The following is a 13,193-nucleotide window of genomic DNA, read 5'->3' as shown; positions in this document are numbered from 1 at the left end:
CATAGTTTTGGCCTTGTTAAGTAGGTGTTGAATTTGAGCTTTCCACCCCAAATTGTATTGAAAAATAACTCCTAGGTATTGAAATTTTAGAACTTGTTCTATTTTTGCTCCACCAAGCTTCCATTCGTATAATCTCCGGCTTCTGGAGAAAATCAGAATCTTGGATTTAACATGGTTGATGGTTAATTGGTTGAGTTGACAATACGTGGCAAAGATCTTCAGAGCTCTGATTAGTCCAACACTAAATTCCCCAGTGCATGAAAATAATAACATTGGGACAAAGGCACAGTAAGTTCCTACAAGCACAAAAAAGAATCTTGCAAAAGCTTCCAACCTTTGGTGCTTAAATAGCCATTTTGTGAAAAGGTGTGGAATTTCTGCCAAAATAGAATCTCATAATTTAACAGCAGAGCCCAGCCCTACGGAGCTGTTCCACCAGGCCTTTGGTTGGAGTTCAGTCTGACTCCCTCTCCCCTTTCATAAGAACTTGCATGAAAGTGACCTCCCAATTTTTCTCACAGGCTAATAGAAGTTCAGCACAAACAGTTGGGCCTCGTGAGCATTTAAGGTCCCCAACGCTAATCTGCGGGTTGCCATCTGATTGGATTTTATTCTGATCCTGATCTGATTTGAGGATGTATTTTAATTGATTGCCTGATTTTATGTTAATGTGTTATATGTTTGATGTTAGCTGCTCTGAGCCCGGTTTTGGCCAGGGAGGGCAGGGTATAAATAAAAATTATTATTATTATTATTATTATTATTATTATTATTATTATTAGTCCTGTTTCCTTTTGTGCCTTTTGGGCTGTTAAGGGTGACAGCGGGGACTCTTCAGAGAACCATAAAATCCTATTCCTGGAAGTCAAAGTATCCACACATTTAAAATGAAGAAATGATCCTAAAACACACTAGCAATAAAAGCAGATATACCATGGAATTAAATGGCATTCCCTACTTCCCATTTACAATCCAAAACAAATCTTTCTACCCAACACACACCTGCTGTCACTTTTTATAATTATTACAGTAAACAATTAGGATGCTGGGACCCACCACACCAGTTAATGCTGGTGTGACATGTGTAGGGTTTTAAACGTCCTGTATGGCTGTTTCAATCTGCTCCTCTCTCCTTGAGACACTCTCTTCAGCTTACGAAAGCATCCAAAGCCTTTTGGGACGTTGTTGCCCTATATTCTGAAAGCTCTGTAACAGCATCTGAAGCATCTATTTTTAATAGCATGCACAGCTATGAGCTTTGGATAAAATATTTTTTTGCAGTGGGGCGGGGTGGGTGGAGAGACAAAATAATCTAGAAGGGCAATCTGGAAGATGGGATAGATGGGATTTTTAGGATAGAGACAGGGTTCCAAAGCAGCAAAGTGTAATTCGAACACAAAAACAAACAAACGAAAAGCAAAACTTTGCCTTGTTTATTGGGTGGAATAGAGGTTTAGTGATAAATACAACTAAATAAAATATTCAATAAGCAGCATTTTAAAAGACCAATCATGCAGTCCTCCACAGCTATAAAAACACGATTGGCAGTAATAAAAGAAGAAGAAGAGTTTGGATTTGATATCCCGCTTTATCACTACCCGAAGGAGTCTCAAAGCGGCTCACATTCTCCTTTCCCTTCCTCCTCCGCAACAAACACTCTGTGAGGTGAGTGGGGCTGGGAGACTTCAAAGAAGTGTGACTGGCCCAAGGTCACCCAGCAGCTGCATGTGGAGGAGCGGAGATGCGAACCCGGTTCCCCAGATTGCAAAACTGCCACTCTTAACCACTACACCATGCTGGCTCTCAAAGACAGCATTAGTCATTGAAACGCCCAGAAAAGCAAAATTGACTTCAGCAGACACCTAAAAGGTAGATGCCAGGCAAATGTCCTGGGGACCCACAAAGGGGGTCCCATCACTCAGAATCCCCCAACTCTGGTTTAGTTGGGAAAGGGATGAAGCTCAGTGATAGAGCCTCTGCTTTGCAATCAGAAAATCCCAGGATCAATCCTAGGTTCAGTCACCAGCATCTCCAAATAGGGCTGGAAAGTCTGCAGAGCTCCTGCCAACCAGTGTTGACAATATAAGGGCCCACAGTCTGTGTCAAGATAAGGCAGCATATGGAGTTCATTAAGAATATCCATAGCTCAGTGGTGAAGAGAATGCTTTCCATATTGAAGGCCCCTGGTCCAAACGCCAGCTTCTCCAAAAGACTTTACCTGAAATCTTTGATAGATGCTGCCAGCCAGTGTTGACAGTGCTGAGCTAGTTTGGCCCATGGTCTGACTTGGTCTAAGGCAAGTTCCTGCATTTACAATAAGCTTAAAAAGTTATAGCAGCACAATAATAATAGCAGCCACTGAATCGTTTTCCTTTCATTGGGTGCTCTCCACAGTGGCCCAACAAACAGATACCTCCAGGAAGAGCATAAGCAAGGACAGAAAGAAAAAACCTGAGGGCCATATTCCCTTCTGGGCAACCTTTCAAGGGCCACATGCCAGAGGTGGGTGGGGTCAGAGGTAAAAATGGGTGGAGCAATGAATGTGAACCGGAGCTTTAAAGAGCAGGCTACTTTCTGCACCTGCTTGTCATGGACCGGTTGGACATAGAAGAGTGGCTGGGAAGACCAGAGCCTAGGGACTGATGGTGGGACAATGCTTTCCATATTGAAGGCCCCTGGTCCAAACGCCAGCTTCTCCAATGGGGTCCAATGGAGAAGACTGGGAGGAGGTGTAAAAAGCTGAAGGGGGAGCAGGGCTTAGTGGGCAGAGAAAATCTTTGGCAGAGAGGAGTCCATAATCAAATTCAGAATTGGAAGCAGGAGAGGAGGGAGGCCAAGAGGCAGAGATGAGTCTGGCTGGAGAAGAGCCACGGGTATCTCCCTCTCCTGCTGCAACAAGATCTCCTCCCCACTTGTGTCCAAGAACCAGAAGAGGCATGGAAAGGGTGGAGGAGAAGTTAGCTTCATGCAGGCGCAGTCTTAGGTTGCTTGGGGAAACCCCTGGAGAGGAGAGGACTGGGCAGCTGGGGAGGGGGGAGATTTCAGTCTCAGCAACTGATCCATGGGACAAAACCTACCAGGGGTGAGCTGCTGTGCTCATTAGGCCTGACATCCTGCCAAATCTGTGAAGATCATGTTTTTGCTAATGAAGAGTTAATTCCAACTTGCACAGTGTGATTTACTGCCCACTTGGCTCCTGACAACACTCAGCACACCTATTTCTGTCTTTTTCTTAAAGGCAAACAAGAAGCCTTATCATTATGAGAGTTCAAGGACACATTCCACCCAGGCAAAAACACTCAGGGAGGGTTTGAAGCGAGAAGGATGGGGGGTGTGGCCCCAGGAGGCTTCTAAGGGCCAGAGAGTGAGACTCGGAGGACTGTACTTGTCCCCTAGGCCTGAGGTTCCCCATTCCTGATAGTGCAAAAAACACAGTAAGAAAAATTGTTATTATTACTATGTATACATCTAAAATTAGGTCAGTTTTACCATAAACAGAATAATATTTATACAATAGTTCAGAATGTTCACGGTTAGGAAACCCCAACTAAATTTACTACTGAATAGCACAGTGAGCCAGGTCAAGCCCTCATGCCTGCCATCAGGAAGCTGAGGAGGAATAGGGTCGTGATGGGAATCCTCCCAGGGCCAGAGTAATTGGTGATTCCCCCTCCCTGCACAAAAGCCTCCTTCTTACAAACAGCAGCTGAAGTGGCAGACCTGTGTCTGGCAGACAGCATCACACCAGACTCGAGGCTCATACAATTGCATGGTAGAAAGCAAGGAAGCCTGTGGCGCACTGTTGTTGCTTTCCTCCTCCGTGCAGGAAAATGTTGTGTGGCGGATGAGCATTTCACGATGCAAGCCAGCACCTGCAGCCCGAAACACTACAGCCTCTGGACAAACCTCACTCAGCTGCTGTTTGCTAGAGTAAAAACCCAGTTCTTGTCAATAGCTGCTTGCATTACATCCTTTCGCAATTGCCCAAATTCCAGCACAGCATCCTTTCTCCCACCGAGAAGGATGCAGCCTGACAAGTCACCTGCTCTAGCAGTTTACATGTCTCACTGCCACACCTGCTCCAGGACAAGCCCCAGCATTTCCAACAGCTTGATTCACCTGCTTTTAAGGTCAATGTTGCTGCTTCAGGTTACCGTAATTGCTACAGACTCCCAGGGACGTATGTTATGATTCCCCAAAGCCACCCATGATCAGAGTACTATTTTGATGGCTGCAAGCAGATCTCTCTTTAGAGGGCGGGTGGGGAGCCTGTGACCCTCCAGATGTTGGGAGACCCCAACTCCCAGTAACCAACACATGAGTCTGTTCACACATTCACATGACACACTCACATGCATGTATGAATCAGTTCACAGCTGTGGACTGCGGAGGGAGTTAGCAGCTCAGTCAACAGTGACTGGCAGAGAGTTTCAGGAAGGGGATATGTACCAGCCCTACTTGGAGATGTTGAGAATTGAACCTGGACCCTCTCAACCAGCTAGCTGGAGCCCCAGTACAGTACACAAGTAGCTGCTTCATTCAGCCCAACTCAAACCATTAGTACACCAAACAACTACACCAGGGACGAGGAATCTTTCTGGCCCAGCGGATCAGTGGGTCCACTATGGCAGCTGGGTGGGACCAGCCACCTGAGATCATGGTGACACCATAAGCTATGGTCCCTCCTACCTGTCAGAGTTAATTCATGGGGTGGGTGGTCTGCTTCCCCAGTGAGCTCACTGCAGGTAATACTGTACATTGGAGAAGATGCACCAAGCTGCATTAAACCCCTGCCTCCCATCCATCAACTGATGTGACCCAATGATGTCAGATGATTGACAAATGGGTGGGGGTGGGGGGTTAATGGCCTCATGGGCCAAACAGGACCACAGACAGGTCAAGAGTGACCTACGGACCAGCAGCCCAACCCAGGCCTACACTGCCAGTGGCTCTCTAGGGTTTCAGGTGGTGGTGGTGGGGGGGGTCATTCCCAACCGAACATGTAGATGGCATTGAGGACTGAACCACCAGCAAAGTTGCACACCAATGGTTGCACACACAATCAAGGCCCAGGGTCCCCCAAACTTCTCACTTGCACAGGAACAGACACACCCTTATTTCCAGTGATGATTGCTGGAGATTTTGCAAGCCGCCTCCCCCCCCCCACCGCAGAGCAAACGTTGGAATGACAAGGGAGTTGGGAACTATCAGCCTCTGGGCCAAATCCATTCATCTGCTGGTAGTGAAAGAGGGCTACTGAAGGAGTTGGGGGCTGTGGGCCAATTTGGATGCAAGACGTCCCTAGACCACCCATCCCTACCCAGTTCCCAGAATGATCTATCAGCAAAGGTAGTCACTGAATGAGTAGGATACACTACTTGCTTCAGGACTTTCAAATTCCTAAAATGCTATGATGTCATGGTGGGAGAAGAACAGTGAGGATCATATTCCCTTTTTAGCAACTTTCAAAGGGCCACTTGCCAGCACTGGGTGGAACCAGAAAAAAAGTGGGAAGGACAACAAATGTAAGTTTTACATTTGTACACCCCATTATTATTATTATTATTATTAATATTATTATTATTATTACAGTGGTACCTCTGGTTACGTACTTAATTCGTTCCGGAGGTCCGTTTTTAACCTGAAACTGTTCTTAACCTGAAGCACCACTTTAGCTAATGGGGCCTCCCACTGCTGCCGCGCGATTTCTGTTCTCATCCTGAAGCAAAGTTCTTAACCCAAGGTACTATTTCTGGAGTCTGTAACCTGAAGCGTATGTAACTTGAGGTACCACTGTATTACTACTACGACTACTACTACTACTATCCTTAGTAGAGTAGGCTAGTTTACACACCCACCCACCAGCAGCAGCATCTCCCCAGCATGTCCAGGTAGAGCTGGGAGAAAAACCTGTCTGAAATCCTGCTGCCAGTCAGTGTAGGCAATACTGAGCTAGATGGCCCAATGCTTCTGACTCAGTATGAGGAGTTTGTGTTCCTAGGTTCCAGTTCAAGGTCACATTCTAGCTAGAGAAGGTGCACAGAACACGCTATTAAAAAGGGTGGTCCAGGGAGAGTTACAGGGCCAGTCTGAGTAGCTTGGGGGCCACATTGGCTGCTAGGCCTAAAGTCCCTCATCCCTTTCTGTTCACAGCACTCTGCATCCATCAGAATGGAAGCTGCTCCTCCCTCCAAGGCTCCAACACCTGTAGATTTTCCTTGTATGCACAGAAAGAAGCCCCACCAGTGAATACATAGCATTGCCAACTTCTCAGTTGCCCTCACCTGCTCTGCATGCACCAGCAAGAGGAAACCACGGTTATCTCCATGGAGCGAAGGGGCCTGAGTGAGGAAGGGCACCGGTGCACCTGCTGATTTTTGCAACTGGACCCTTCTTTAAGATGCAAGACAGGTCAGTTGGCAACCCTCATGCGTCCATCCCCCAAAATGTTATTATTAGGAGACTGAATGCTGTAGCGATGCAGCCCATCTTTTGGGGGGGAGGGGGTCCGTGAGAAGCCCCTCTGTAACTCCCCCATCCCACCCCCGTCGCGGGGTAACTTCTGTGCCTTGACGAGGGCGGGGGGGGGGGAGAGGGAGAGAGGGAGATCGCCGGTAGAAATGGAAGCGGGGCGGGCAGAGGGAGGACACCCGCCCCCGACCCTCGCTGCATTGCAGCTGCTGTTGCTGCCCGGCCAGAGGCGGCGACTTACCGGCGGCGGCCGAGGACTCGGCCCTGACTGCGGCTCGCAGGAGCCGGTAGTAGAGCTCCATCTCCGCCTCGGAGATCCGAGTCAGAGGCAGGCGCAGCTCCGGCGAAGAGCCGGACAGGGCCATGCCGGCTCGGCGGCTACTCCCGGCCGGAGGAGACCGAGGCTGCGCCCTCCATAGCCCGCCTCCGCCGAGGAGTTCTTCCCGGGGCGCTCCCAGCTCCAGCTCCCTCCTTCCCTTCCCGGCGATCGGGAGACAGGAAGAGCGCAGCGCCCCAGCTCGGCGCTCTCTCGCCTCGGCGGCCCGCGAAGTCTCTCCACGACGGCGAGGCGCAAGGACCTTCGCGCCCCGGAGAGGAGGGCGCACGGGCTGGGCGGAGCGCCTGGATGAGTTTCTGCCCGCCAGCTGCTTTGGGCACCCGTGCTTTGGGTCCGCCTCGCTCTGTGCTTCTTTTTCCCGAAGGCTTGTTTTATTTATTTAAATGCACTGCATCAACCCCCGCCTTTTCCTCCAAGGAGCTCAATGTGGCGTGCATGGTCCGCCCTTCCTCATTTAGGATCCCCACAACAACCCTGTGAGCAGGGCCGGATTTAGGTTTGATGAGGCCCTAAGCCAGGGGTCAGCAAACTTTTTCAGCAGGGGCTGGTCCACTATCCCTCAGACCTTGTGGGGGCTGGACTATATTTTTTTTTTGGGGGGGGGGATGAACGAATTCCTATGCCCCACAAATATCCGAGAGATGCATTTTAAATAAAAGCACACATTCTTTTCATGTACAGTGGTACCTCGGGTTAAGTACTTAATTCGTTCCGGAGGTCCGTTTCCCCAGCCATTCTCTTTTTGTTGGAACGCTATCCTTTTTCCAATAGCTAGCAATAAAAACTCTTGTCGCTGTTGTCACGTACAGTGGTACCTCAGGTTACATACGCTTCAGGTTACATACGCTTCAGGTTACAGACTCCGCTAACCCAGAAATAGTGCTTCAGGTTAAGAATTTTGCTTCAGGATGAGAACAGAAATCATGCTCCAGCAGCGCAGCGGCAGCAGGAGGCCCCTTTTAGCTAAAGTGGTGCTTCAGGTTAAGAAGAGTTTCAGGTTAAGTACAGACCTCTGGAACGAATTAAGTACTTATATTTATCAACAATTCCTAGTAGATATGCCTCTGCCTTTTTACTGTGTGATGCCCTTGTCAATTTTTTTATCTCGTCGTGGACCATGTCCCAAAAGGTTTTAATCTTTGAGCAAGTCCACCACATGTGGTATAACGTGCCTTTTGTCCTATTACATTTCCAGCATTTATTGTTGTTCATTTTATTCATTTTTGACAATCTGTCAGGAGTTAAGTACCATCTATGATGAATTTTTCTGTAGTTCTCCCTTAATAGGTCACACGCTGTAAAATTTATGTTTTTCTCACCCTTACATGGGTTTTGGATATACCGTATTTTTCGCTCTATAGGACGCACTTTTCCCTCTCCAAAAATTAAGGGGAAATGTGTGTGCGTCCTATGGAGCGAATGCAGGCTCCTTGGCTTCAGAGATAGCAACACGAAGCCTCCAAAGCACAGAGGGAGCGCTCCCAGCCCCACCAGGAGATGCTGGGGTGGGATTGCTTTGGAAGATGCCTTCTCACAATCTCTACCCATGAACCACGTAAGGACATAAGAAGTGCCTGCTGGATGAGGCCACATTGGCCTGTCTAGTCCAGCATCCTGTTCTCACAGTGGCCAACCAGAGGCCTGTGGAAACAAGAGCATTCTGTATTCCCTTCCTGCATCTTCCAGCAACTACTATTCACAAACGTTGCTGCCACTGACTGTGGAGGTAGAGCATAGCCATCGTGCCTAGTGGCCATTGATAGCCTTTCCTGCATAAAACCATCCAAGTTGGTGGCCGTCACAGCTTTCTGTGGGATTGAGCTTCCAGAGAGGTAGCTGAGCATGCCTGCTGCAGGAAAAAAAGGCATTAAAAGCACATTTCTCCCAAAGAATCCTGGGAACTGCAGTTTGTAAAGGGTGCTACAAATTGTAGCTGTGCGGTAGAAGGGTAATCTACAGTTCCCAGGATTCTTACAGGGGAGAAGCGATAATGCTTTTAAATGTATGGTGTCTAAAAAAGGTAAAGGGACCCCTGACCATTAGGTCCAGTCGTGAAAGATTCTGGGGTTGCTGCACTCATCTCGCTTTATTGGTCGAGGGAGCCGGCGTACAGTTTCCGGGTCATGTGGCCAGCATGACTAAGTCGCTTCTGGAAAACCAGAGCAGTGCACGGAGCGGTACCTATTTATCTACTTGCACTTGGCATGCTTTCAAACTGCTAGGTAGGCACAAGCAGGGACCGAGCAATAGGAGCTCACCCCGTCATGGGGATTCGAACCACCGACCTTCTGATTGGCAAGTCATAGGCTCTGTGGTTTAACCCACAGCGCTACCCGTGTCCCTTTGTATGGTGTATACACAGCCTCAAATTAGCTCCACCAGCTCCACCAGCTCTGTAATACTAGAGCAAAGATTATAATACATATTGTTCTTGTTGTTGTACTTTTATAAATATTATAAAACCCATTCCTGCAAGCCATGTAGTCTGGAATAAACTCAGTCACCCCTCCCATCATTAATTGTTTCTACTAGGTGGGCAGGGGTGTTGGATCTGCTTCCCTGCCTTGAAGAAAGGTGCAGGTCAGATGTGTGCCCAGATCTGGCCACGCTTCGCAAGAGAGGTGTGTTGGTTCAAGGTGGCCACGCTGCCTGCAACTTGCACTCCTTCCTGACATGTCCTCCCCAAACCCCTTCTTACAGAGGCTGTGTTGAAGTTTTCCATCACGTGGAACACAAACTGGTGGAACTACCTCGAGGCTCAGGCAGTGGTGGAAACCCTCCTCAAGCATGAGACGCCAGAGAGCCTCTTGCAATACGAAGGGATCAAAGCAGCTGTGGAGTCTCTCCTACCATACACGGCACTTCCAGAGGCTGGGCCGGTTACTGCAGGCCTCCATGTTCCTTGATTTCATGTGACAAAACATGAAGTTGCCTGACGCTGCCAAGTGGGACGAGGAGATGGACACGTGATGAACTTTATGTATTTATTTATTTATTACTAATTTTATTGAGTACAAATAATATATATATATATATATATATATATACACACACACACAAAAAAAAAAAGGAAAATACATGTAACCAATAGAAAATTAGAAAACATTTTACCTCTTCTCATATTTAAAAATATATATATATACAAAAAAAAGGAAAATACATGTAACCAATAGAAAATTGGAAAACATTTTACCTCTTCTCATATTTACAATTATTTGCACCTCTACAAAACAATATTCACAATAAAGAAAAGAAACGAAAGGTAAAATATAAAAGAAAAGAACAACAACAAGAATAAGATAAAGAAAAGGAAGAAATAAGATCAAGAATGATAATTTAAATTGGCTAGAATATTTCCAACTTAAGGCTACATATGAGAAAGATATAAAAATTAGGGGATTTGGGAATAAAACATCAAAATTAGAAAGAGAGGTATTACAAAATAACCAAAAAACACTTTTGAAACTGTATAGTTTAATAGACCAAGAAGTAAAAGGAGAGAATATGCTAAAGTGGGAATGGGATCTAGGATATACAACTGATATGGAAGATTGGAAAAGTTTTTTGGGGGAAACATACATTTTACAGCCTGCAATTCAATAAGAGAGAATTATATGAAGATGCACCACAGATGGTATATGGCACCAGACAGACTAGCAAAAATGAATAGATCGATTAGTAATAAATGTTGGAGATGCAATAAGATGAAGAGTACTCTATACCATATGTGGTGGACATGTTCAGAGCTCAAAAAATTCTGGGAAATGATCCATGAAGAAATCACAAAATTAATAAAGGCTTCATATAACAAAAGGGCAGAAGCATACTTATTAGGAATTTTGAGTAAGGATATCCCCAAAGATAAAATTAACATATTCGTATATGCAGCAACAGCAGTGAGAACATTGGTGGCCAGTTACTGGAAAGGAAATAACATCCCAACAAAAATGGAATGGTTAAGTAAACTATGTGAATATCTGGAGTTAGCAAAACTGGTGGATATAATAAGGCATAAATCTAAAACTATGGTACAGAAACAATGGGAATGCTTAAATGAATATTTACACAAACAGGGATCAAACACAAAAGTTTGGTTGTGCTTAGACTAACCTTGTGAAGAATACAAAGATTAGATGGACTAGGTTTTATTGTTTATCTTATATTTTGGAAATGTACATCCAGGGTTTTTTTTCCCCCTTTAAATTTTTTTTGGGGGCCCAAGAGAGTGGGGCCCTGAGCTATAGCTTGTCTAGCTTATACGTAAATCCGGCCCTGCTCTCAATCAAAAAGGGGTAAAGGAAGGAGGCTTCGCAGCTTCTCCCGCGAAGAACATCAGCGCTTTAAAGGGCATGCATTTAATCAACGCGCTCGCAAGGCTGAGAATCCGATCCAGCCAATCAGCAAGCGGCTTCCCTGCCTGGCCGACTCCACCGAAGAGAGACGACGGAGCGGAGGGGGGGGTAAAGAACGAAGGGACCTTTTTAACCCTAGCACCACCACGGCCCTTGGGAAACAAGGCGAAGGGGGAAGCCAGGGGAGTATTCCCCCTTCCTTTTCACTCATTTCCCCAGAGATAAGAAGGAGGCTCGAATTCCTCGAAACTCCCTCTGGTCGTTTATACAAGATCGGGCGCTCTTTGTCTCATCGCCTCCCCCCGCCCAGGAGCCTGAGATCGATTCGCCCGCCCCCCCATCCCCTTAGGCATTACTACGGTCCAACTTGTGGGCGGGGACTGCGCGCCTACGTCACCCGCGGACCAATAGAAAACGGCCCGGGGGGCGGGGGAAGCAGCTGCGTCTTTTGGGAAAGGGGAGTTGTTCACCAGAGGCGCAGGGGAATCCCCCCGCGTGTTGCTCCGCAGTAATCCCCCTCCGCTGTTTCTAAGTGGTCTACTCTGAAGTAAGCGCGGGACCTTAACAGGCTGGCACGCGAAGCCCCGAGAAGGCGCACACCTTTTCCCTGCGACTCTATTTCTATTTGCTTTTAACTGCTTCACTCCCCCTCCCCGCCTTGACTGCGAGCTGCTTTAAATGCGCGTGGGTTAAAAGGAGGGGGGGGGGACTGGGCTTTTAAATTTCTGTAAGCCCGGCTTGATGGTGAAGGGCGGGTCAATAGATTTGATGTTGAAAATCCTTAATCATGAAAATCTTTCCAGCCTTGCATACCCACTCTCCTTAAAGTGGTTAGAGCAGTGGTTCCCAACCTTTTTTTTAAACCATGCTCCTAAAATCCTAATGCCCACCCCCACCCCACCCCGTGACATATAATTCTTATTCAGTGACACCCCCCCCCCAATTCACGTGGAGGCAGCCTAAAAGGCCATTGATGGTGGATAACTCGTTCTCAAATTGCCCCCCTGTGGGGCGTGTGCCCCCACATTGGGAACCATGGGATTAGAGCATTGAACTAGGAGCTTGGGAGACCAGGGTGCAAATCCTTGCTTGGCCATGTACCGTATTTTTCACTCCATAAGGCGCACCTGATGATAGGGTGCACCTAGTTTCTTGAGGGGGAATTCAAGGAAAAAAATATTATTTAAAGGGAGCACTGAGCAGAGCCTGTATGCATCCCAGGCTCTGCTCAGCGCTCCCTTTCACAAGCCGCGTGGAGTGTGTGTGTGGCTCTTGGGGGGAAAGCCCCCAAGAGCCACACACACACTCCACGCGGCTCTGTAAATGGAGCACGGCTATCCCTGGCTTTTGCAGGAGGTGGGGAAAGGGACAGAGCTGCTCTGTCCCTTCCCCTACCTCCCGCAGAAGCCAGGGATAGCTGTGTGAAGCCTCTGCAGGGCAGCGGGTTGAAGGCTCGCTGCTGCCTTGCGGAGGCTTCGCGGGCTACCTTAGAGCTGCTCAGGAGCTTATCGGGGCTGGCGGGGGGGGAGCCCGGGCTTCCCCCGCCAGCCCCGACAAGCTGTGGGAGTATTCCCCACCTCCCGCTAAAGCCCACAGGAGCTGCGCACCCTTTAAGGAGCGTGCGGCTCCTGCGGGCCTTTTTACAAGGTGGGAGAAGGGACTGACGCAGCCAGTCAGTCCCTTCTCCCTCCTCAGGGAAAAGCCCCCAAGAGTGGTGTGCTCTTTAAAGAGTGCGTGGCTCCCCCACCTCCCGCAGAAGCCCGCAGAAGCCGCGCGCTCTTTAAAGGGGCTGCGCGGCTTCTGCTGGCTTTTCTAGGCGGTGGGGGAAGGGACTGATGCGGCCAGTCAGTCCCTTCTCCCTCCTGGGGAGGAGCCCGCAAGAGCCGCACGGAGCTTGTGTGCGGCTCTTGGGGGCTTTTCCCGCCTGCCTCCCCCCTGCATTCGCTCCATAAGACGCACACACATTTTCCTTTGGTTTTTAGTAGGGAAAAAGTGCGTCTTATGGAGCAAAAAAATACGGTAGCTTGCTTGGG

At 48.1% G+C, this 13,193-nt stretch overlaps 1 protein-coding gene across 2 annotated transcripts in view; it reads right to left on the bottom strand.

The window, feature by feature from the left end:
* MCF2 (MCF.2 cell line derived transforming sequence) overlaps positions 1-7,215 on the bottom strand; it is an 81,958-nt gene extending 74,743 nt beyond the window's left edge. The window contains exon 1 of one of the 2 annotated variants that reach the window (XM_079962663.1): positions 6,713-7,215. In XM_079962663.1, the coding sequence (XP_079818789.1) occupies positions 6,713-6,836 (124 nt within the window). In that variant the 5' untranslated portion in view covers positions 6,837-7,215. The remainder of the gene's footprint in view (positions 1-6,712) is intronic. The other variant, XM_079962662.1, reaches the window with a different exon arrangement.
* Between the last annotated feature and the right edge of the window lie 5,978 nt (positions 7,216-13,193).

The sequence above is a fragment of the Podarcis cretensis genome, assembly GCF_951804945.1.
Source record: "Podarcis cretensis genome assembly, chromosome: Z".
Lineage (NCBI taxonomy): Eukaryota > Metazoa > Chordata > Lepidosauria > Squamata > Lacertidae > Podarcis > Podarcis cretensis.
The sequence above is the reverse complement of the archived record's forward strand: the minus strand, read 5'-3'. Positions and strand labels throughout refer to the sequence as shown.